This window comes from Leptosomus discolor, chromosome 3 (assembly GCF_034619465.1).
Source record: "Leptosomus discolor isolate bLepDis1 chromosome 3, bLepDis1.hap2, whole genome shotgun sequence".
Classification (NCBI taxonomy): domain Eukaryota; kingdom Metazoa; phylum Chordata; class Aves; order Leptosomiformes; family Leptosomidae; genus Leptosomus; species Leptosomus discolor.
The window spans coordinates 81,533,381-81,556,693 of NC_141393.1; the positions used below are offsets into that span (position 1 = coordinate 81,533,381).

A 23,313-nucleotide genomic window follows, 5' to 3' on the forward strand; every position below is an offset into this window, starting at 1 on the left:
TGTTGCATCTTGGATAAAAGTATTAGGTCAGTTCGTGGGCCAGAAAAGGTAAAGTCTCTAGAACGCCAGCCCAGTGTGACAGCTTAACCCCAGGGAGCTCGTTCTGTTAAGGACAGGAACACTTGCAGATATGAAATTCGAACAGAATCACAACAATAGCAAAAAAAAAAAATAAATAAATAAAGCAACATGAAATTAATCTAAAGAATTGACTACAGCTATCAATGAAATAAGACCACATTTTTACCCTGTCTAGTTCCAGTGTAAATTTCTGATCCCATGACTGATTGGAAATAGGTTTCCAGCTAGTTTGACCAACCACAGTGTTATCCAGCTTCAGTACAGCACAGACTTCATCTGTAAGTAAAGCAGACAAACTCAGCTTAAATCTTTAAGAGGATTTTCCACAAACAAAAAAATCTTCAGTAAGTTTCCCTTAAAAGTGTAATCTCATACTTAATTGGTTCTTACGGGCATAATAGTGTGGTTGTGGTTTTGGGGGTTTTTTTTTTTATTTAAACAACAGATGAAGAAACAGATAAAGCTTCAAATCAATTTAGTCTTTTAAATTACAGAACACAGCATGCACATTAGAATGTAAATAAAAGATACACGTAAAAATAGGATAAGTAAGAGTATACTGAACTGGACAGGTCATCGGTTTTCAGAAGGTTTCTACTACTCCCGCTTTTAGTTTTACTGGTTCTGCTCATGAAAGAGGATCTGGCTTCGTTTGGACTCCAACCAGGTAGCGTAATCGACGTGGCTTTTGATCGACCGGGGACGTTTTCCAAAATATCTTGGCAGCCCATTAGCCTAACTTCCAGGGTACCTAGAACACGACAGACAATGATTTAACAAAGTTTCCTGTTCCTAAGTAAACAAAGTGAATGACTAATGATCAATTTAGGGCAATAGCTCACAATCTGACCCCCACAGAGTATAACACAAATATCAGATGAAATCAAAAGACACAGGTCTAAGACAGACAACTGCAGTGAAAATAATCATTGAAAATCAAATATGTGGGACTCAACCTCCAAGAAGGAGCAACAGTTCACCAAAATAACACAAACCAGGGTTTTGTTCCATGTCTCAGAAGTATCTTTGTTTTCTTCACTTGAGAACCCGACTGACTCGGGTTCAAGTTGTAATCTATGTCAATTTTAAGACAACAATTGTTTCTTATTAAAACAATGAACGTTGCAGATAGGACAACGATTTTTCATGAGTTTTATATAACAATTACTATTGGATACATTGCTTCGGCAAGGAAAACGAACGCGTTGACTATTGAGGCTACAAACTTGTTTAAGACACATTCAGAAATCCCATTTGCCTGCTGCATGCTAAAGTCAAAATTGAGTTAGTACGTAATTTAAAACCATTGAATTGTTCCAACTTGCCTGAATTTGGATTTATAAAAGCTGAGACAAGAAGCTACTCTTCAAAGGCTTGCACGTCTTTAACCAAATGAGCTACAGAGGCTGCTGTTCTAATTTAAGAGCGCTTCCTCCAGCAGCGGAGAAACACCTGAACACCACCTACAGGAATGGTAGGCTTACCTCATCCTGCACAAGATCGCATCTGTAAAACTGTGACACCACTGATACTACCAGAACTAACCATTAGAAGTGGTGAAATAGCCAACTCGTAATCATACTGTCAGCTGGAAATGCAGCTCCTAAAGGCAGTGTTCTTTTGACAGCAAACACACTTAACTGTGAAACTCAAAAGCACTCTTTTGTAACAGAAACTTAAGTCAGACTTGACTTAAAAATGGTCTGGCAACATTATAGCCCACAGAACAGACACCAGTCTGAGAAGAAACCCCATCTGGTAGGGAGCTAACAGCCGTGACAGCTAAGCATTAGGCTATGAAGACAGAGAGATGCTGCTGGCTCCCCAAACAGGTTAAAAGGTAAAAGCATACTTCATTCCCAAACCCTGTTTAGAAAAAACCCAAGGAATTAACAAGCAGAAAGGCTGTAGTACTGTATAAGGGCTGGATGCGTACCAGAAAGTTCTGTTGATGCACTTTAACAAGTATGACAGTAGCACCGACTTATTTTTCACAAAGTGTTAGAGGCAAAGCACAAAGACACCCTTCATTTAAATCCATTTCAATACAAAAGCTCTTTGTGTAGCCAATACGAAAGTGAAACTATCAAGAACTTCACAAGCAAGTAGCTCTGTTTTGATAATTCCTACTAGAAACTGTTCTTCTGCCCCAGTAAATCACGTTGAAAGAGGGATTATTTGTCACTGTAACGTATCTGACCCATGATTATGTATTACAGGAAAAGAATTTGAAAAGAAAAAAAAAGCTGTTTTAAACCCAAGGCACGATACTTCCTGCCCACGGTCACCGACCATTTCAGAGTCCATACGATGAACAAAAGTTCCCCTCACCACCCTGCAATTTTACAAGGGCTCTCTCGACTGAGGTCCTGATGCTTTTCCCCCTTTGCTGCATGTCTTACTGAACCGAAATGGAAGCCGAGTAGACTCGCTCCATTTTACTATTATTGCCCGCTCAGCAGAAGAGTTCCTCTTTCTGTTTTAAAATATAACCCCACAGTACTTCACAACTGAATGCTGGTTTCAGTTATACATGTATAATTAGAGTAACATTTGAATTACAGACTGCTTTGTAATAAACTCCCTCTGCTAATAGTTGGTTTAATGGTTACATGTAAAGTGTTTTAGGAAACACAACAAAACACCAAACCTAGTCATTCTTCTACTGCCACTTATTAAATAAATTTAGTACAGCAACGTACCCCCAAGTAGTCAACAGTATTTGCTTTTCTTTAAGAACACTGAGAGGCAAATGTCTAAGAGCTTTGTTCGAGTATGGCTCGTCTCTTGAGACAGCTTCCTTCCAATGAAGGACAACAATTCCAGGTGAACCCAAACTATGAGACGTTCCTAAGTCTTATATTTATATATAAATGTACTGTTCCCTCACAGTAGGCTAAGTCTCAAAAAAAAAAAAACCCTCCATGTTTAATTGCAAGGAAAACAATTCAAACCACTAAAGGGTTGTTTGGATGTCCCTCTCTGGTTTAGAAATAACACACATGCTTTGGCAGCACAAACCTCACCTTCTAGGAAGCCAGTGGGGTGCAGTGGGCGAGAAAAGCTGGGTGCTTGTCTCCAGCTCTGCCACTGACTTGAGCGCAAGTCACTCAACCCTTCTGCACCTCAGTTTCCCCCTCTGTAAAACGGGGATGATGACACTCACCTGCCTTTTAAAGCGCTTGATAATCTAAAGCTGAAAGGCACTAGGTAAACGCTAGTACTACTGTTCTATAGTGGCCTAACTCAAGGCCAGAACTTCACCTTTTCTATAAAAAGGTCAACAAATAAATCAAAGAAACCTCGCCGCATTTTTTTGGCGCACAGACACCTGGAAATTTTAAATGCTTTTGTCTAGGAAAAGAACAACAATGAAATGTGTCCAGAAAGAAATAAAGTTGGCATTAAAGGCTTGTTTTAATAAAATAAAATAAAAAAAGCTCCACAAATCATACCTGTTAAAGCTGCTGGTTTGGACAGCGTACTGTACTGGTTTTGAGTAGATATTACGCTTTGACGAGGACTTAATGTGGGTGAAGAGACCAATGAAAGCTCTTCTATAATAATACTGCTTTTGGGATGGTTTTTAGGAAGTTCATTCAACCTCTGTTCCAGTGAATACTTCAAGAGGTCCAACTTCTGGCTTGATTCATTAAATCTTGCTTGTGCCTTTTTAAAACAATTAAAAAAAAAAAAAAGGAAATATTTCAAAGTTTATTTTTCATGAAAGAACATTTAAAATAAAGTATCAGAAATTGTAATGACGTAAATTACTTCTGAAAGTGCCTTTCTGTCGGTAACTTTCCCAGATCCAAGTAATTTCATCACATTTTTTGCACCTTCTGCTACAGCATACTCTATCCTAAAATGATGCCGTAATTCTTCCATTCGGAGTTCCAGAGGGCTTATCACAGGTTTTGCTGCAAAGAGATACAAATGAACAATCTTCATCAAGGACCACGCCCACACTTAATTTCTTTAATACTAACCCTTCCCTCATAAACACAGAGGGGGGAAAAAAAAAAAATATCCAACCCCCAAAAGAGCGAGAGATGCAGATTTGGTAGCCCGCATATAGCTTGAACTACGTCATAAAAGCAGCAGTGACATTTTAAGCATCTGCATTTGAAGGAAGAAATAACTGACCAGGGCCTTAATCCAGCCACCAGGTCCTGCTCCCCAAAGAGCTAGAACTGCTAGAGGATGCAAGGAAAAGATCATGTCTTCAGCGGAGATAAGGGACAAAAGCCAAATCTCCCAAACACCACTCAGCTGGCAAGAAGGAGGCTTTGAGACTTCCACATTGCTGAACCCTGCTCTGAGGATTTAGCTTTCGAATTACTCTGTAGCTAAGCAGATCCCTGATCGGTTTCTGGTAATTCTCCCGCTTCACACGAAATCCCAGGGTATCTGGCTTCTGCCAGCACAGGGAATGCAAGAGGTCGCATGCACTGCCTTCCCCAAATGGCGCGGGTTAACCGTTCTAATGGCCACTTGTGTTTAGATTTCCTAAACAGAATTAGAAAGTTTCCAGATATATTCCTTTCTGTTTAAAGCTCTAAGAATAGCAGAAACACAAAAAGGCATTTGCAAGCTCTTTCTAGCTTGAATACCTTTCTTTTTCTTTTGAACAAATGACATACGCAGCCCGTGTGCCAAGACAGGGTGTTTAAAAAGAAGCCAGAAGTGTAAAAGCAAACAAAGAAAACCAACCCCCTACCCACCCTCCCCTAGACAAAACAAAACACCCTCAAGTTTTTCATTATCTAGGATATATCCAAGCCCCGATTACGAGCATCACCACTCAGAAACGCATACGAACAAAGCGCCAGACCTAGAGATGTACCGATATGCCCACAATTTTCTAGTGCACTCGCGCTATTACAGCTCAGGGGTAATTTTATTTTTTTTTTAAATTTAAAGATTTCCAAGTTTAAAATGACTTCTGAAACGCAGCATGAGTATTTCAAGTCAGGTCGTTTTTAAAACACAGATTTTTTGGTTTTTTTTAAAACAGCTGTTTACTACTCGATCGAGCCTAAATACCCATAAAGGCAGCAAAAATTTGCCTCCATCTGTGCTCCCATTAGTAATAATAAGGTCAATCTATTTAAGTATGACAAGCAGGCTTTGTACCTGAGCCAGATTATTTTTTTTTTTAGGATAGTGAAAAGATTATAAGCTTTAAAGAAAATTACTAGTTCCTGTTAAGACGAAAGAAAGTGTGCATGAAGGGAGAATGAAGACCACAAAGCAAAAACGGACTGCGTAAGGTATAAAAAGGATGATGAAGAGAGACTGTATTTCTTTTCATTAAGCCTAAGGTATTTTGCTTCGAGTCAGATGTGTCTGGCATCCTAACACACACGCTGGTATGCCTAGCTTCTGATCATTTTTGGTTCATGCAAGCTTTGTCTGACATTCCTACTAGAAATTTATGATAACTCTGTGTGCATATGGGTACATCTCTACACGGCATCCTGACATCAATGCTACGTGTTTCCTTTCTACTCCATCACCATTATCAAAAGCCAGTTCATTGGTCTGGACCGCCTGAAGAATCTGCATCCTTATAACTTCTATTTTTGTCTTGCTGTCCTGGAGCATCTGCTGAGCTGTGGCAAGAAGTTTTCGATCCTATTAAAACAAACCAAACAAACATTGAAATTGTAAACTCTTCATGGAACAAAACACACCGAAAGCTTCAAAACCCACATGCTTTAGGAACAAGAACTAAATCTGTGTAGTTCATTCAGTACAGCAGGCCAATCCAACTAACCACATTAGGATATTAGTGGAAATTAAGTTAGGACAGAGGCATGGTTGATTAAAGCCACTCCCATGGAAACTGTCTCTGTTTAAAGCTGAATAAAGGAGGCATGATCTAGCAACATTACCTGTGTAGATTGATGTTTTGTATGCTGATATTAAAGAAAGGACATGATATTAAGTGCAAAATGCCTCCACCCTATGTAGAATGACTCAAAGGTGCAGTGAGTATGAGAGCTCTTCTAACAGACAGATTTGCTAGACTAAATCCATATAAAAATCATTGTGCTAATTCGCTTGAGCTGATTTTCAATCTTGAAATTAGAAATATGAAGTCAGCTTACACAGCACATTATAAATAAGTCTGCAGCATGTTTTTCTGAACAAATCAAAGCTGAAGATTTTTTTGCATTAATAATTACATGATATACAAGGGTTACTTCATGAGCTACTTCATCAGCAACTTAAAGCCCAGCCCTTTTTCATCTGAATAAACTAAGCTAACCGATTTTTGTTTTCAAAAGCAGGAACACAAGAAGCAGTTCAGAACAGAACATCCCTGAAGATGAACTTTCAAACTAACTGACGATATTATTTCACTGTCAGGAGCGCAGCCAGCCATCCACACGTCTCCCAGGCAGGCTGTTTTTTGTCCTCCAGCTACTGGAGATCTGACTCAACCATGGATTATCAAATGGTTCTTGGATGTGGAACTGTGCATGTGTTTCTGTGGCTGCTGCATGGCTCGCTCTGTATGTTCTGGGAATTACCAGTTAACTGAAAGGTTTGCATCCTGACTTGCAGGAAGAACAAAACATCTGACTTGCAGGAAGAACAAAACGGGGTATAAGAAAATTTAAGGCAGTCTATTTGTCCTGTCTGTGCAGTACCCATCAATCACAGTAATTAATAGTAGTGACCGTAGATGAGTATCACACTGTTATAGCCCAAAGGGTATTTTGTTTAATTCATTTTGTAGCCACTCTATAACCTCATTAATAAGTTACTTTCCCATGGACATGGTTTATACTTATATTTTTAATTTTATAATGAAGTTATCAATGATTGAAGAAGTTAAAGAAATTCAATTCTTCCCCTTACCACAACCAAGACAAAGAACTGCAGTGTAGCACAGACACCCAGAGCTAGAATTACTGGCACCATGAAGTATACGGTGAGAAAAATCAGAGAAGAGAGAAATTTGCCTTCATAAAGCTCCTCTATGACCTTGCCCCTAATGTATTACTCACTCGGATCTTTTAATGCCACCCTATGTTCTGCAGGGTAGGTACACCAAGATGCACACATAAAAAGGCTTTGGCTGCATGGGGAGAAATTGTGTCCCCTCTGCATCCCATAGTCTCAGAACTTGTGGTTTTAAGTTTTCGTATGAATCAACATTTCGGAGAGATACCACTAGTTTTCACATTTTAAGATTCCATGTTGATTATCCAGTTATTTAATGAGTACACCAAATGTCCTAAATAAATGCCTTCTCAAATACAAATGTCAACTTTCGAAATAACCACTGCCTACAGCAGAGTACAGGATTTAAGTAACAGATTACAAGCAACTTTAGATTCCTGTATTAAACCTTATCCATGCATCATTCTGATGTATAAATACGCTGGGTTTCTCTGTCTTTATCTTCACTTCTAGCTTATTTTTGATCTTGCTGCTCTTGATTGTCCCTCATACCCTCTTACTGCAACGGATTTGCTTGCTCAGAGGCAACATCAGCCCTTCAGCGCGTAGAACGGAGGTAATTCAGGATTATAGAGATATCGTTACGTTTTCAAGAGACAGAAAACCCCATCTTCAGAATCGAAATGGATGTGTTATACTCAGCAGCTCTTTTAGTGTCGGAGGCTGAATGCAAAAGTATTTCAAGGCATCTCCTGAGTACAGCAGAACTGACAGTGCCTGTAAAACTGATCTGCAAAGCTGCCGTGGGATCTCAGAGAATACACACAAGTCCAAGGAAAGATGATCAATATCTCAGAAACACTTAAGTCTGAATAGGTTGAACTGAATGTTACTGAGGCCAGTAGAGTAAGTAGAAAGGGGAAAACCCTCCCATGAGATGATGGGTTTATTACTATTAACAGACTGTGCTTTTTCATTTTTAAGAAACAAACAGTGACCTTCCTCCACTCAACACAGGTCTGAAAACAACACAGCAACTTCAAAATTAGATCATACAGTACACTGGAATAAAGGTCACAAAAGAGGTTAATATGTTTTAAGGAGGGTCCTGCGACTACTTTTTAAACAACTACTGGATTGGATGCAAACTGGGAACTTTCTGCCCCTTTTGCCCACCTCATCCAGACACTTCAGTTGTTTTAAGCTCTGCTTTTTAAAACGTAATCACCACGCTCAAGCCTGCGGTCTAAACCTGCCCAATTACCTCCCTACTGAGCATTAAGAACACGAGAGAACGCATACGCACCACTTCCATCCCGTTTGTTGAAGCAGCTGGCAATCCTTTTGGGTTTTCACTGGGCTTGCTCTCCCCAGCCCCAGTTACTATATATACTCGATCTGGCAGGCTGATTTAAGCATTTACCAATTGCAAATACCAGATTTGACCATCAATTTTAATTAAGTGCCTCAATCATAAAGCAAGGCAGAATTTATCTTTTCTACCCAGTCTGATCAAAGCCTGCTGACAGTGTCTAATATTATAGCCTGAGTGTTTAGTTAAGATTTTCAGGCTGTTATAAAGTTACTTACTGAGGGTTTACTAGGAACATAATTCATGTCTGTCTTTTGATCCATTTGGGTCAGCTAATTATTACTTTTAAGTGTACCTGATGTTAAGTACATGGCCCCAGAGGATGCAGACTCCAGGTTCTCCAGGAGCTGAGGGCCTGTGGTGCGTGGACAGCATTCCCAGCCCCTTAGTCATAAGGTACGCTCCAGATATTCCTTCCCTCTGCCCCGGGCTGGTAGGTTACAGTCACTTTTAGATAAGGCTATCCAAAGTACCAGTGGGCTCAACAGAAGTGCTGCTGGGACAGAATGGGCTTGATGGCACCTACGGTCCATCCTGTCTACACTCATTTTTCTGGGACTGAGCAGCATCCACTGTAATTTTTTCGAGGTATAAGAAAGTCATACAGTAGGCAGACACAAAGTAATCTGCCTCTCCACCAGCCCCTTGCAGAAATTCACTCAGGAACATGAAGTTCCTTTCTGACACTTTCTGGTTAGTATCCATTAGTTAGTATCTGGTTAGTATCTCCTTGACCAGCAGGCTGAGTGAGGTTATCCTCCCCCTCTACTCTGGTGAGGCCACATCTGGGGTACTGTGTCCAGTTCTGGGTCCCCCCGCTCAAGAAAGACAAGGGACTACTGAAGACAGTCCAGCGGAGGGCTACGAAGATAATTAGGGGACTGGAGCATCTCTCTTATGGGGAGAGGGTGAGAGATCCGGGTCTGTTTAGCCTGTAGAATGCTCGTAATACCTAAAGGGCAGGTGTCAAGAGGATGGGGCCAGGCCCTTCTCAGTGGGGCCCAGTGACAGGACAAAAGGCAATGGGCACAAACTGGAGCATGGGAAATTCCGCCTCAACATGAGGAAAAACCTCTTTACTCTGAGGGTGACAGAGCCCTGGAACAGGGAGGCTCTGGAGTCGCCTTCCCTGGAGATATTCAAAACCCGCCTGGACGCGGTCCTGTGCGACCTGCTCTGGGTGAACCTGCTTTAGCAGGGGGTTGGACTAGGTGATTTCCAGAGGTCCCTTCCAACTCCTGCCACCCTGTGATTCTGTGACTGTAAGGGGTAGCAACGCAATTCACAGATGGCTACTCTTCAAACCAAACACCACTTCGTAAGTTCACTGACCTAGGGAGGTGTTGGCTCAGTCAGTTAGGACCTTAAAACATTTTGGTTTTGTTTACTATTGTCTGGACACAGAAACATCTAACCAAGACACACTACTTGCTATTTGTTAGATCTATCCTTGCGTTTCCCCTCAGTTTGGAAATTCATCTCCTTAAGCATTTAGTAGAAGTGAATGGAAAGAACAGGTAACTAATAACTAATCAAGGGTGAAGGGGCAGGTAAGTAAAGGACACCCCCCCCTTTTTTTTTCCTCATTTGAAAACTATGACTGCCTTATACTCACAGATTATGTGGCCATTCTTTTTGGTTGGGTTTTTTTGGTTGGTTGGGGTTTTTTCCTTCATTTAAAAAGTTTGCCTTGTCTTTCAGTCAAGAGATTCTTAGAGTATGATGAGTTTTAGTTAGGACTACGTAATAAGTCAAATCCATTTAGGGGTTAGCAAACACTTCCTCCCCACCTCGCTGGAGAATCACAGAATGGTTTGGGTTGGGAAGGACCTTAGAGATCATCCAGCTCCAACCCCCTGCCATGGGCAGGGACACCTCCCACCAGACCAGGTCGCTCCCAGCCCCATCCAGCCTGGCCTTGAGCGCTGCCAGGGAGGGGGCAGCCACGGCTGCTCTGGGCAACCCCTGCCAGTGTCTCACCGCCCTCACAGGGAAGAATAACTTCTGGTGCTACCAAGAGAGAGCGAGCGCAAGTGAGCAAGATCTAGAAATAAGTGTGGCTTTATTCTTAATTTCAGTTTGATGCTATTAGATGCTACCTCTAGAATACCACACTCTGTAAAAAAAAAATAATGTATTTTTATGTGTACTTTACGTGCATGTGTACTAATGCAGATTATAACAACTCTTATCAGAGTACTACACACATCTTATTAAAACAAATATTTGATACAAATGTTTTTACTACAACTAGATGACCATGTCAGAAGCATACTTGGCAATGCTGCCTTTTGTGTAATTATCATCCATATTACAACTTTAAGCTAATGGATTTTTAATTTTTCGCTTTTGGTGGAGCTAGAAAAAGCATCAGATACCAGTCAGTGTCATACCAAGCTTTGCTGCTAAGAGAATCACGCATGCTCAAAGATTACTAGATGTACTAAATTTAGTAAGCCGGATTTGTTATTTAGGTTGAACTGCATGTGAGCAAATTGATAAAACAATCACTTGAGTGGGTAAGAAACCACAACAAACAACGGTATAGTAAACTGTAGCAGATTTGACCTAACTATTTAACAAAAGTATACTCCAAACTAAAAACACTGAAATTGCGTACTGTTTATACAGTGTACACTCACACCACAGCGACATGAAAGTCCAGAGTCATATCATGTTCTTTAAGCGTTCCAAAGCCTTACCTTTGAAGAGCCATTTGAGTACATCTGTATCATATTTTCTGCTCCCTGTTTTACCTTCAGTTCTATATCCAATTGCTTCTTTAAGGCCATCAATCTGTTGTTAGTAGAAAAACGAGGATCGCTATTTGGAGTATCAGGAGTCCTAGGACAATCTGTGAATTAAAGGTAAGATTTAAAAAAAAAAAAAAAAAGAAGGAAAAAATCGAAACCCCATGAAATCCCAAACCCAACCCCCCCCCCCGAAAACACCCTAAACTCTATTCTGTTAAGTTATAGATTAAACAAAGCTGGAACATCGTACTTAAGACTGACTCTCCTGTCCAGAGCTACTTTGCTACAGCCCTGCAAATGCGCCTTAGCATGAAAAGCCTCACGAAAGCCTAGTGACTCCTACACACGTCCTAATTCACATGAATCACTTCCGGGGGTGGGAAAACAGGCAGGTTTGTAGCTGGGTCTATTTTCGTTTCAAAGGAGATTTATTTCTTAAGGAATGTCTTGAGTCAATTAAAAAATGCAGTTTTCCATTAAGCTTTCTTACACTCCTGATTTTAAATCTAAGTGTTTTATAAACAAACTTGGGTGATAATATTCAACACTAATGAGCATGGCCTAAATACACATATTAAGTAGATCCTCATCTGCAGTGAGCACTGCAGACATGGTTTATGTCAAAATTAAGAAGAGATAAAATAAGCCTTTTCCTTAGTTGTAAAGCTGAACGATTTTTGCTCGGGAATCGTAACAGAATTCTGGGATAATTGGATATACAGGCAGACAGGTTATTGAACAACTGACCTGTGGGAAGGATAAAGCTTTTTTATTTGGCAATGTCACTGCGTTTAGATCTCCATCTTGCTGGATTAATTTAATGGAATGCAAGTTAGTTTTATCAATCAAATTATATTGTCAAACTCCTTAACTTTTCTATCCTTCTCCAGAAAAAAAAAATCTATTAATCACTGGTTCATATTTCAGCTTCTGCAACACAAACTGTCATCAAAGTGAAAATAAGCGGCGACTGGACTATTTCCTAGTACTTTACTATTTCCAACTACGACTGTCCTTTTAGCTAACTATCTTCCCTAACAATCCCAATGGCTTCTCTTTCAAACTTTTTGTAAGAGAGGATAAATTAAGTCCACTGTAATAAATGTTTTTCTGTTGTTGATTTCTTCTACCCTAACAACCGAGAGAATACCTTCTCTATGGGCAAGTGACATCAGTTCGGTCTCCTGGAAGACAATATTTACCCACTAGCAACAGTACAGTCTTTTTTTTCCAATTTTAATTAATTTTCCTTGAATTAAGACTATGATGATGGATCAAGTTCCTGAAATCCTCAGTTATTAGAAAACACAGGCATTGCACTAGTAACTTACAAATTATTATTTATGAGGTGTCGTGGGGAGGAGATGTCTTATCCACCATTTCATATTTCTTCTGGAGAACCTTCTGATAACTAGTTTTGGAGATTTAATACATTTTACTTTCAAATTTGCTGTGTAGTTTCCTCCTAAATCTCAGTCTTTGCTGAGGCTACACACAGTTTTCAAGTCAGGAGAAGTTTTAAGTTCCTCTGCTGCTAATTCATTCTTCACTTCAAGCCACTTCAAGATTCTTACTGCATCCTCACTACTTAAAGGTAGTACAGAAAATACCAGATGTTTAAAAAAAAAAACCCAAAAACCTGGGTCATTCCTCATCTGTTTTGTCGTTCACCCTCTCCTCAATGTTTGGCTTGGTTTCTCTGTGAAACTGCACTTGAACAGCTTTACCTTAAATCTGTTATTAATAAAACAAAGATTAACAACATGCTTTCCTCCCACTTATGTCTTCACATTCAACTAATCCTCACCTAATAATCTATTCAAAATTAGAACAAACATCAAACTTGAAAGTCACACTGTCAAGTCTCCTTGTAAAGTAGATTAATCATATAAATGAATATTTACCAACTTTAGATTTATGATGCAGGCCTCTGCCACTTAAAGATCCCAGCCTTCTGATGATCCCTGGGAAGACTGCGGGGCTCCTGAAGTCTGCTTTCACAGCTTTTAAAGATGCACACAAACAGTCTTCCTTTGCATTAAACCAACACTCAAGTTGCAAGTCAAGGACTAATTAGAGATACCAGGGCTCAGGGTGCCCAGGCAGCTGTTATTATCTCCCTTTGCGTGTCTGCGCTGTGAAGGTGTAACCGCACCGCTTCCCTGGGTCATCTCAGGAGTTGGTTTGCACTTGTGGACCTAAACTACCCTCTACCATGTAGTTTAAAAGGTTCTACTATATGCTTTGTTAGTAACCAGCAGCAAAGGAAACTTTCTGCAGTATGGACTAATTGCTAGGAAGAAATAATGTTTTGCCTTCAGGCGTAAGAGCTGCTCCCTAAACTCCCAAACATGGAATACCATGGTTTCTTAACAAAGATTTATTTTTTTTTTTAAAAAAAGAAAACAAGTTTACCAATAGCTTTTCAGAAATCATTTCCAAGTGACTCCTCCTCCCCCTGCAACCCTATTACAATTCAGAAAGCAGCCTGAGGAGCTCCTTATAGAAGAATTCAGATTAAAGTTTTACATCAGCAGGACAAACTGGTCCTGTTATGGAAAGCGTTGACAATCTTAGCAGCAGCACCACAAGGTACATCTGTATTAGCCGTTTCCCTCTCTCTTTGTAATGTCTGAGGTTGCAACCGCTTCAGTACGGTAGTTATCTCTGATCTAATTGCGCACAGCGCGATGCAGAGGGGCTCAGAGCTCATCTGGAGACAGTCATCTTCGTAATACAAGTAAGTAATAAATTCATCCAGATAATTGCAATCAGTGGGATTTATCTATACGCTTAAACAAGAGCTAAGTACTCAAACCAAATCGGTATTGCACTCAAGTAGGTAAATAGGGACTGGGGAAAAATAAGAGATTGTCCAGTTTGCCATGTTTGTTGGTCAATACGGACAGCACAAGACTTGCCATCCTGGATGCATTCAAGTCCAGCTTTGCACAGGACAGCACGAGCTTTGATGAGGTATGGATTAGTGCCCCTAGGCATTTTCTTCTTGACAGGGAGTATCAAGAGAAGTAACAGATGTTATTTCAAGTGAGCTGGACTTCATTTCAAGTAACTAGCATGTTATTTTTGCTGGTTGTTGCTTAACTCCGATGAGTTTTGTGCGGCTTGTCAGCGCAGATCCAGGCTGCTGGAAGAGCTGCAGTACTGATTCCCCAGCACCTGCAATATCCTGTTTTCATGAAAACATATTCTTAAGACTTAAAATAAGTTAATAGTGATAGTTTAACTGGTTTTTCGTTTTGTTTTGGTTTTAATGTCTGGATTGCATCAGGACAATGGCAGTTTTCAGCCTGAAATGTTTATCATACCCATGGTTTTTGTTCATCCGAAAACCTTTTCAGTTTGAGTCTCTGCAGAGCGCTCACCAGCAAAAACTTCTTGCTCTAAATTGCCTTTTACCAGCGCTCCCATCTAAATAATATTTATTAGTGACACAACTCTACTCTCCTGAGACTGCTGCTCATTCCTTTGGGGCTTCTTCCCCAGACGCTAGGTCCACTATTTCTTCCATAAGCTCAGCGTGCAATCAAGGATCCCACGGAACTTTCTGAATTTGGGTTCCCAGATGGTACTGCAGCATGCTGCTAAGCTACTCAATTAGCAGCATGTACCCTTTGGTAAATAGTTAATTTTAATCTTATTTGAGGATATTTAATGGCAGTTAGCCTCATCAGTATCATACCCAACAGAAATACCTGTGATGCATGTTTAGGCGTTGCTGCAGGGGGGAAGAAACAGGCATCTTCAGGGTTTTTTTCAGGGCATTAGATGGTTGCATCAGCACTTGAACTAAGCCATCAGTAAGTCCAAGGCAGCAGTGGACATTCTGCACTCAAGAGAGTATCCAGCACTGACCTCCTGGAAACTTCTGAAGGTCAACTGGATTTCGATTCAGTAACGGCTAATTTTAACTGCTAAACAAGTGACGGGAGATTGTTACAAACTGCTTCAATAATGTTATTCTACATTAAGGTTCCCAAAAGCTACTGTGAAATTCCTACGGATATGAGCCTTGTAGATCGAGTCTACTGTCTAAAAAGTCACTACCTCTACCAATTCGGTTGCTGCCTCTACCAGTTCCCAGTAACTGGTCTTATATGAACACTTTGGTGTCTGACAGATTAACCTAGTCATTTGTAGGGACAAAGAAATCCCCAAAACAGTCTCTCTCACTCTCCTGTCAGCTACTCATACTCTTAAACAAAATCATTTATTTAATTTGGGTCCTCTACAGTCAAATGTAATGTAAAGTGGTAGCTCAGAAGTTAGGAGAGTGGAAGAAGAGGCATGAACTTGTCTTTTTCATTTCATGCTCTCCGTCTTTTATCCAGTTTCTTCTATTCCCTCAAAGTTTTTTCTAACGTCTCACCTCCCTATCCACCTTTACTTCAGCTCTGTGAAACAGATTAATTTCCCAATTTATATATATCCTATGTATCGACTATAGGCCTAAATAAATCAGTGACTTGCTGTAGGTAAGCCATTTCAATCTTACACCTCACTGAGTCGTATTAAAAACTACAATCTCTACTGCTACTTTTTAGACACATGGAAAGAATATCAATTTAATCTGTGCTACTGTGTTGAAGTATGTTTTCAAGACACAAAACTTCATCTCTAAGGCTGAAGTAATTATCCCCATGATACACATTAAAATAAATCTCTCAGATTTTCTGCAGTAATGGTCTCTAGGCTTGTCCTACTTGGTTTGTACTGCTGCATTCTGCTTCACTTCTAAGCGCTGACCTACAAATTTTAAAACTCTGCATCCTAGTATGACTAATACACCGCACGATAAGGGCGGACCTGGGTACAAAGTCCCACTTCTAAAACAAATCTAGATTCACCAGCAACCCCATAATGTAAATTAAACCTACGTTACGCTGAAAGTTGTTTCTGAATCATACATCCACTGCCAAATCTAACCTCACTCTCAGTAATAAAGCTTTTCGGCAAACTGCACTTTTTGGTTAAGGTTTAATACAAATTCTTCAAGCAGTTGTGAAAATTATTTCCTATGCCATTAGAACATGGAAAGCTTTCAGCTCTAGGCAAACTACCATCAAAACATCTCAAGTTCCTTGAAATGGAGTGTTATTAAAACACATTTTTCTACAGTAGATTCATTAACACTACATTTAATGGTTTTAACATGTATCAGTTACACTCTGCTGATTAAACAGAAGTTACTTTTTTAACGAACTGCTACTTTGTAGTGTAACATCAGTTACTGCTCGATACCACAAGCAACTGTAAGAGTCACAACAGCCTGCATGGCACTTTTCAGCTCTCAATCTGGAGCACTTCACAAATATATGTTCACACCCACTTTTCAGATACAGGAACAAGGAAAGATTAAATGACTTTTCCAAGTTCCCACAACGACCTTTCAACAACTCAACAGAAACAGTCTAAAAATCTTCAGAGTTCAGGCTTGTCAGGTCAAAGGGATCATCATCTTGTAGGCAGGGATTCTCTGAGTGCTACTTCTTCGTGGATCTCAGTTCTGACTGCTACTTAGAACCTGCAAAAACCTAAACAATGTACTCTAGAAGACAGGGAAAAACACAGGGCCACCCCCGAAAAATGTTAAAGTAAATAAAGAGAACACAGACCTTGACTCCCACAGCTCTTGAACCCTCTTTACCTTATTTCCAGCATTCGTGCTCCGCACAGTCTAAAAATTTCCCATGTTATTTCCTTCTCTCTTTTAAATCACTTGTCATTCACTGACCAGAAGAAGGTCAAACATAAATTAAAGTGAAAAGCCATAACTTCGACTAAAGCTAATCTCTTGAAACAATGCACTTATTTGGGGAGCTCCCATATTCATCAGTAAGTGGTTATCAAACTCAGCGCCAATCCTGAGCAAAAGCAAGAATTCCCAAACCGAGACCCCTGTGACCTCTCCACAGAGGCATCTTCTGTCAGATGGCAGTGATCTTTAGGGCTATGTGTCTATGTATTTGCTGAATATTATGTGTGTGTGTGTATATATATATACACACACACACACACACACCCCCTCCACCGCAGCTGGCGTGTCACGTTTTATATTACCAACCTTATTTTGCAAAGGCCAAGTTTGCTAATACCTTAAGTCAAACCTAAGATTCAATATTAAAAATCAGATTAAATTACATTAAATTAAAAATTAAATATCACCTAGATGACTTGCACCCATCAGTCTGACTTCTCAATAACGTATGGTACCTGCAACATCTTCTGGATCCGTTACAACAATGTGTGCATTTAACTCCTGTAACTTATGATGTAAGTCTTCTAACTTCTTATTCGATTTTTTCAAAATGTTGTCCACATATGCCAAGTTCTTTTTATCTGTTGTAACCTTCCTGAGGTTCTCTGCTCCCTCCTTGATTTTAAGTTCCTTCCTTATTTCCCGCTTGATTTGGTCCTTTACTTCATCCAGCTTCTGCTGTACCATTGTATCGGAAAAGTCCAACTTTTGGCCAGTGCTCACATTCTCAGAGGCTAGAAGAGTTTTGGCATCCCCCTAGAAAGAAAAACAGCAATATAACTACCAGAAAACAGTTTATTGACAACACATGCTGCACCCTTAAAATGACCACGCTTCAGGCCTCGGTGTATTAAACTCACTCCGTCAGACCATTTACTAACCATGGGTCCACACTCACATTGCCCTAAAGCAACGATCTCGCAAGACATTACACGTTAACTGCAGTTATGTTTTACAACAGATTTATTTTAAATTTAGTGACATCTTTGCTATGCCTATTTTTAACACCAAGAGCTTTAAATACTTCTGGATTTGTCATGGCTGCTTGCCCAGCAGTTATATGCCTCAGAGCTAATGACTCACATTTGTAATTTTCTAGATTTAATTGTGTGTTTTAATAGACCAAATGGATATAGGAAATACGACTAACTTCTAACAATTATTATCTATGACGAATTTTATACATCGTTAGAAGAGATTCCTTTTAAAGACTGTAAAAAAAAAAGTTAAAAAACCCCACAGTGACGTTCACAAATGTTTAAAGAAATACTGGCATCTTTTTAAAGATTTGTCAAGATGTTACTGGGAAATAAATTTGCTAGATTTTTTTTCTTTTTAAAATCCCTCAAGTAAAGCCTTCCACTTTAAAAAGTAATAATTAAAACCCCCTAACTTTCTTGTGCTGGCAAGCTAGGCTGAAACGAAAAAAAAAAAAAAAAGCTGCAGTGATGAACAGGAGTTGGTGTAGTAAGGGAGCAGGTGGAGGAAGAGTCTTCAGACCACTGGTACCCATGAGATCATACTTGTGCCCAGTATATGTTTATGTATCATTGAGAAGTAAGAGTATAAAGGGCGTGTTACAGAAGCCACATCAATAAAATACAAATACAACTAATTACATACGTAATTCCTGTGTGTCTCATACACGGACCCTGTACCATGAGCAGACACCTACCCAAGCAGTCTTGGCTAAAGCTAAATGAGTGATGAACAAAGAAGGGCTCTCCCAAATGTAGAATCTGATCCAGTCATAATTCAGGACATATTTAGTAAACGTGTGGCTTGATCTGCACATAATCACCCAAAAGACCAAAATTCCGGTAAATTTTCTCAAGCACAATGAAGAAATTGCCTAGACTTCTGAAGTATTTGGGTGGACAGTACGGTATCTGAAGGGATTATTAAGAACTCAAAAGTTTTGGGTGTAAAATTAGTTGTCATCACTATTTGCTGTTGGAAATACCAACAATACAGCAGAGGAGACAGCAGAAGAAAACATTCAGGAAGGAGTTCAAGCAGCACAGCATGGAGCTAATGCACTGTAACAACGCCCCAGAACGTATGATCTCTAGATATAGTCTACAGTGATTTGTTTGTTTCGAAAAGAATTTGGGGAAATGGGGATCATGAAGGTTGTGCCTGGGCTAGGCATGTCAGCAGATAACGCTGGTCAAACTATTTCAACCTGTGCACGTTCCAGCAATAGCGCCTTCCATAAGCAAGATCCAATCGACTAGTCCTCAACTATGATTTTACAAGTTTACTAAATCATCTTTAAACCCTCTTACTGAAACATTTCTACCCATAGCTGCTACTTTTTTACTAAAAGTTAGCAACTCAGAGATTCTTGAATACTCAAAGTAGCTGGAATTACCATCTTGCCACAGAATTTGTCTGTCAGGGAAAAAGACAAGAAACAAGCAATTTAGAAATGATGAACTGAGTAAGAAAGAATGGGAGGAAAAAATCATGCAAATTTATACTTAAAGTGCACTTGTGATTCCTGCATGTACATTTCTGTTAGTGTGGATTAAAATGAATAATTTGTTATGCATATGTAGAGAGGCTATAAATAGTTGTACTGGGAAATACATGACACTGTTGCCATATATAGGCGTGAAAAAAGAATCAACTTTTTTTTTTTTAAAGGATAATCAACAGTGATGAGCAACTAGTACAAAGGTTCACAACCATAATGAAGGAAACCAGCCACCACGGGAAACTGAAAATAAATTCACATAGCAACCGTACAGCAAACTATTTGTTTAAGTAATAAGTATATTCAGATTAGAGTCAGAGTTTTGATTTCCCTGTTTGTCTAACACATACAAATTTAGGATGGAAAAAAAAAAAGCTTCAGGATTAGCATATGACTACTTAGCCTTTAAAAACAGAGATCAAAACAGTGTTTGTAAATAAAAAAGTGTGTATTTTTAAACCATAATCCTTTGCACTTGTTCTGCAAGCTTCCTAGGCATAAACTCATCATCGACCTCCTTCAAAGCACAATATGACACTTTCTGAAGTTCACAGGAGAAAGACAACTGGTAAATGCAAAAAAAAAAACCAACCCCAAATGACAACCAATCCCAAAACCAAAACAAAACCTTTATTCCATATTCCAACGGCACCTGAAGTATGCTAAAACTATGCCAAGAACGCACACTTCTTAAACAGAACTGTGTAATTAAAATATAAATAATTCAGAAATATTCTTGACTAGGGCTTCCCAAAGACACGTCAGTTAATTGTTTATCTATTGAACAATCACATATTTTGTTACAGGGGAGGTTTTTATCCCTCTACAAGCCCTAGGTCCCACCTGTTAAAGGGATGTTATGTTCTGCCATAAACAGGTTTTTGGAGCCCCTGGTCCAGATATAGAGTCTCTAACAAGTCTTCAACTAAATTAAAGCTCCATGATCATTAGTAATTTGCATTCCAAATTTCCAGATATTAAGTTAAAGTTCTCCGCAGCTTGTGGGGTCTCGGCAGCATCTTTGTCCATGGACTTAAAGGTGTCAGGATACAGACTCGTCTTCTTCAATCTGCTTCTGAGACAGCTCCGAGTCCAATAGTGTGGATGCTGACACCGGGAGCTGGTCACGTTGCCTACGCCTTTAAGCATTCATCTTTAAGTCCTCCCAAAAGCCACAGATGATACTCCCTCTGTCTCTCTTTTGTCATCCAGAGTTAATTATACTTTTGAACTAAAAGTACCCCTCACCTAGTTTCCTAAACATGTCACCTGGCACAAAGGTCACTGTGAAATAAACAGTCTTCCAAGGAGGCACCCGTGTGCTCGTTGACCCTGGAGGTCACCACGAAGGCAGAGCAAGAGCGTGTTCTGCAAGCGAAGCCGCTCTGCCCCCGCGCTGACACGTTTTGCTGCTGGGACGCAACAAAGGTTTGAGACAGATCCTCATGCCAGAGAGATGAGCAGCTCAGCAACGTTCCATTACAAAACGGAGATAGCACCGAGATGGACACAACGTCTAATGGCTGAGTAAGAGAAGTGAGGCAGGATTTTTTTCTTTAAGAAAAGCACCTCCCAAAACACCAGGCTCAAACTCTGCTTTTAAACTGAGAAGTGACTTAAAATACAGCATATTCCAGCTTTATTTGATGACAACCCATTACGAGCCTCTTGTTAGAGATGAATATTTTTTCAAAAAATTCTTTTCCTCGTTTGGATGAGCTCCTACCCAGGTTGAGCCCCACATCCAGGAGGATGTATGTGTTCTGTCCCCTCAACCTGAAGACTGAGTAAGTCAATAGAAACAACGGTTGGAGGCAGGGGCCAGGTCCTCTCCTGTGCACTGTGCAAGCAGGGCAGGGTGCAAACCAGGAGAAATCATTCACGCTCTCTATGCCAAGAAATGAATTTTGCACAGCCACTTCCCTCCCAGAATTATTTAACACAAAATACCTTAAGAGTGGAAATGCTCTGAAGCAGATAATGACTAAACCACTGCTGGCAAAACAGAGAACAGGCCTCGCTGCTTTAAAATCCAAGACAAAATGCGCAGCCAGCTATTGACTCCGAGTTTCTTTTTAATTTTGGTATTGTTTTGACTGCTGGTTAAAAGAGAGGAACCAACCTTTGCTGGGTGGTCCCAGGCCTGGACCCCTCGGCAGAGCATCCTTCTTCCCTTGCGCTGCAGCAGCCGGCTGGTGACCTAGTTCTTTGCCCCAGCAGCAGCAGGAGCAAAGGGCAGAGGCACCCGGTGCTGCTCCCAACAACCTGCTTCTGGGCTGCGTGGAAAGCAATTAGAGGCGGTGGTGCATACTTCTTTGCCATGGGAAAAATACATGTTTAGGAGCCAGACTGGAGATTTCTGAAATATTTCAGCATGTAATGAAACTGAAGCTATGTTTACTACAATAAACTATCAAGGACCACAAATTAGATACTACTGGTTAAAAAAAAAAAAAGAAAAAAAAAAACCACAGAAAAAAGAAAGAGAAAAAGGAATCCACATATATAGCTTTGCTACTGCAGTGGCCTAATGACTCAACCTCGCTTTGATTGCTGGCTCAAAGACTATCTATTTACACAGATGAATTCAAGATGCCAGCCTTCAATTTCTGTACTCCTGGGAAATGTTTTAAGTATAGCTGCTGAAAATAATGGGTAGTGGTCTGAGCATGTCTTTTAATAATACACAGAGTCTATTCTGGCTGATGTGGTGAGAGAGAGTAGTAATGTTGTTTATGAAAACCCATGGGGACCCCATACTTTTTCCTCAGGTCAATTCTGAACCAAATAATGGGTGAAGCAGGTGCCTTGCCAAACTGCATGTACCACCCAAACTCCCATTTAAGAATGCTGAACGATGGAAATGGTACTGCTGAATAGAAGAGAGTACCATGGAGCTGAACATATCAGAGAATCTGCTGAAGTTGTGTAAACCAAGTGAATTCTCATCCAAAACGAGATTCTCGAGTGGCCACCTCTTAGAAGAAAGAGACAACGCTAAAATCCTGGGCATTAATGACTCCCAAAAACTTGCTCCTAAGAGCCCAGTACAGCTGCACCGCGTTGTACCATGTCTTCATCGTAGAGAATATTGAATGGGGCAAGAATTCAGATTGCTTGCTTCTGGTAGGAATTGTTATCGAGAGGGAAGCGGAGCCTTAAACTACAGCGTGCTTAACAGCTGAGGAGTACCCATGCACAGTATTATTTACCCTTCACAGGGACTTGCTGCTAGCACACACTCCACCTGCCTTTAGGAAAAAAAAATCGTATCAAAACTCACAGTAAAATTGTGTGTAGTTTTTTCCTAAAACTATTAGTATTCATTTTTATATGTTCTTGAGTTTTAGTAACCATTTCAATAGACAGTAATAGACAAACAATAAGAAAACCTGTTTGACAGGTATAGTAAAAAATGCTTGGCTATTTAACATAAACATACTAATTTCAGATATAAAAATTGGATTTTCATCTTATGTATGATTTAAAAAAGTTACCATAATCCAGAAAGACTAAAATGTTTATTAATTTTTCATTTCATTTTGAAGAAACACAGATTTTGGAACTATTAGGTCTCAGTATAATTTTCTGAATAATCTTTTAGGAAAAAAAAAAAAAAAAAAAAAAAAAGAGAAGAAAAAAAGGCAAAAAAGGAGCTGTTTTTCTGAGCTAACTGCCAAGGTCCCTGAAGTTCTCTATAGTAATTCGTGAAACTACAGTAGTCTTTGATTTTAAGAACAATGTTAATCAATTGCAAACTTCCCTTCCCCCCCTGCATTCATTCATAAAACCAGATGTGACGGCTTGTCTGGATTACTGGAACTACATGGACTATTTCCTCCTGCCCAGAAGCAAATGCGATTGTGGTCAAGATCTCAGCACTCACCCAACATCAAGAACCAAAAAAAAAAAAAACAACCTTGGAGGCTTAATA

General features: G+C 39.8%; 1 protein-coding gene across 1 annotated transcript in view; it reads right to left on the bottom strand.

The window, feature by feature from the left end:
- PKN2 (protein kinase N2) overlaps positions 1–23,313 on the bottom strand; it is a 54,305-nt gene that overhangs the window by 12,466 nt on the left and 18,526 nt on the right. The window contains exons 2-8 of the mRNA XM_086463545.1: positions 17,356–17,656; positions 11,071–11,222; positions 5,601–5,718; positions 3,856–4,001; positions 3,537–3,750; positions 647–832; positions 248–357 (exon numbers count right to left, since the gene is read on the bottom strand). Of these exons, the coding sequence (XP_086319671.1) occupies positions 248–357; positions 647–832; positions 3,537–3,750; positions 3,856–4,001; positions 5,601–5,718; positions 11,071–11,222; positions 17,356–17,587 (1,158 nt within the window). The 5' untranslated portion in view covers positions 17,588–17,656. The remainder of the gene's footprint in view (positions 1–247; positions 358–646; positions 833–3,536; positions 3,751–3,855; positions 4,002–5,600; positions 5,719–11,070; positions 11,223–17,355; positions 17,657–23,313) is intronic.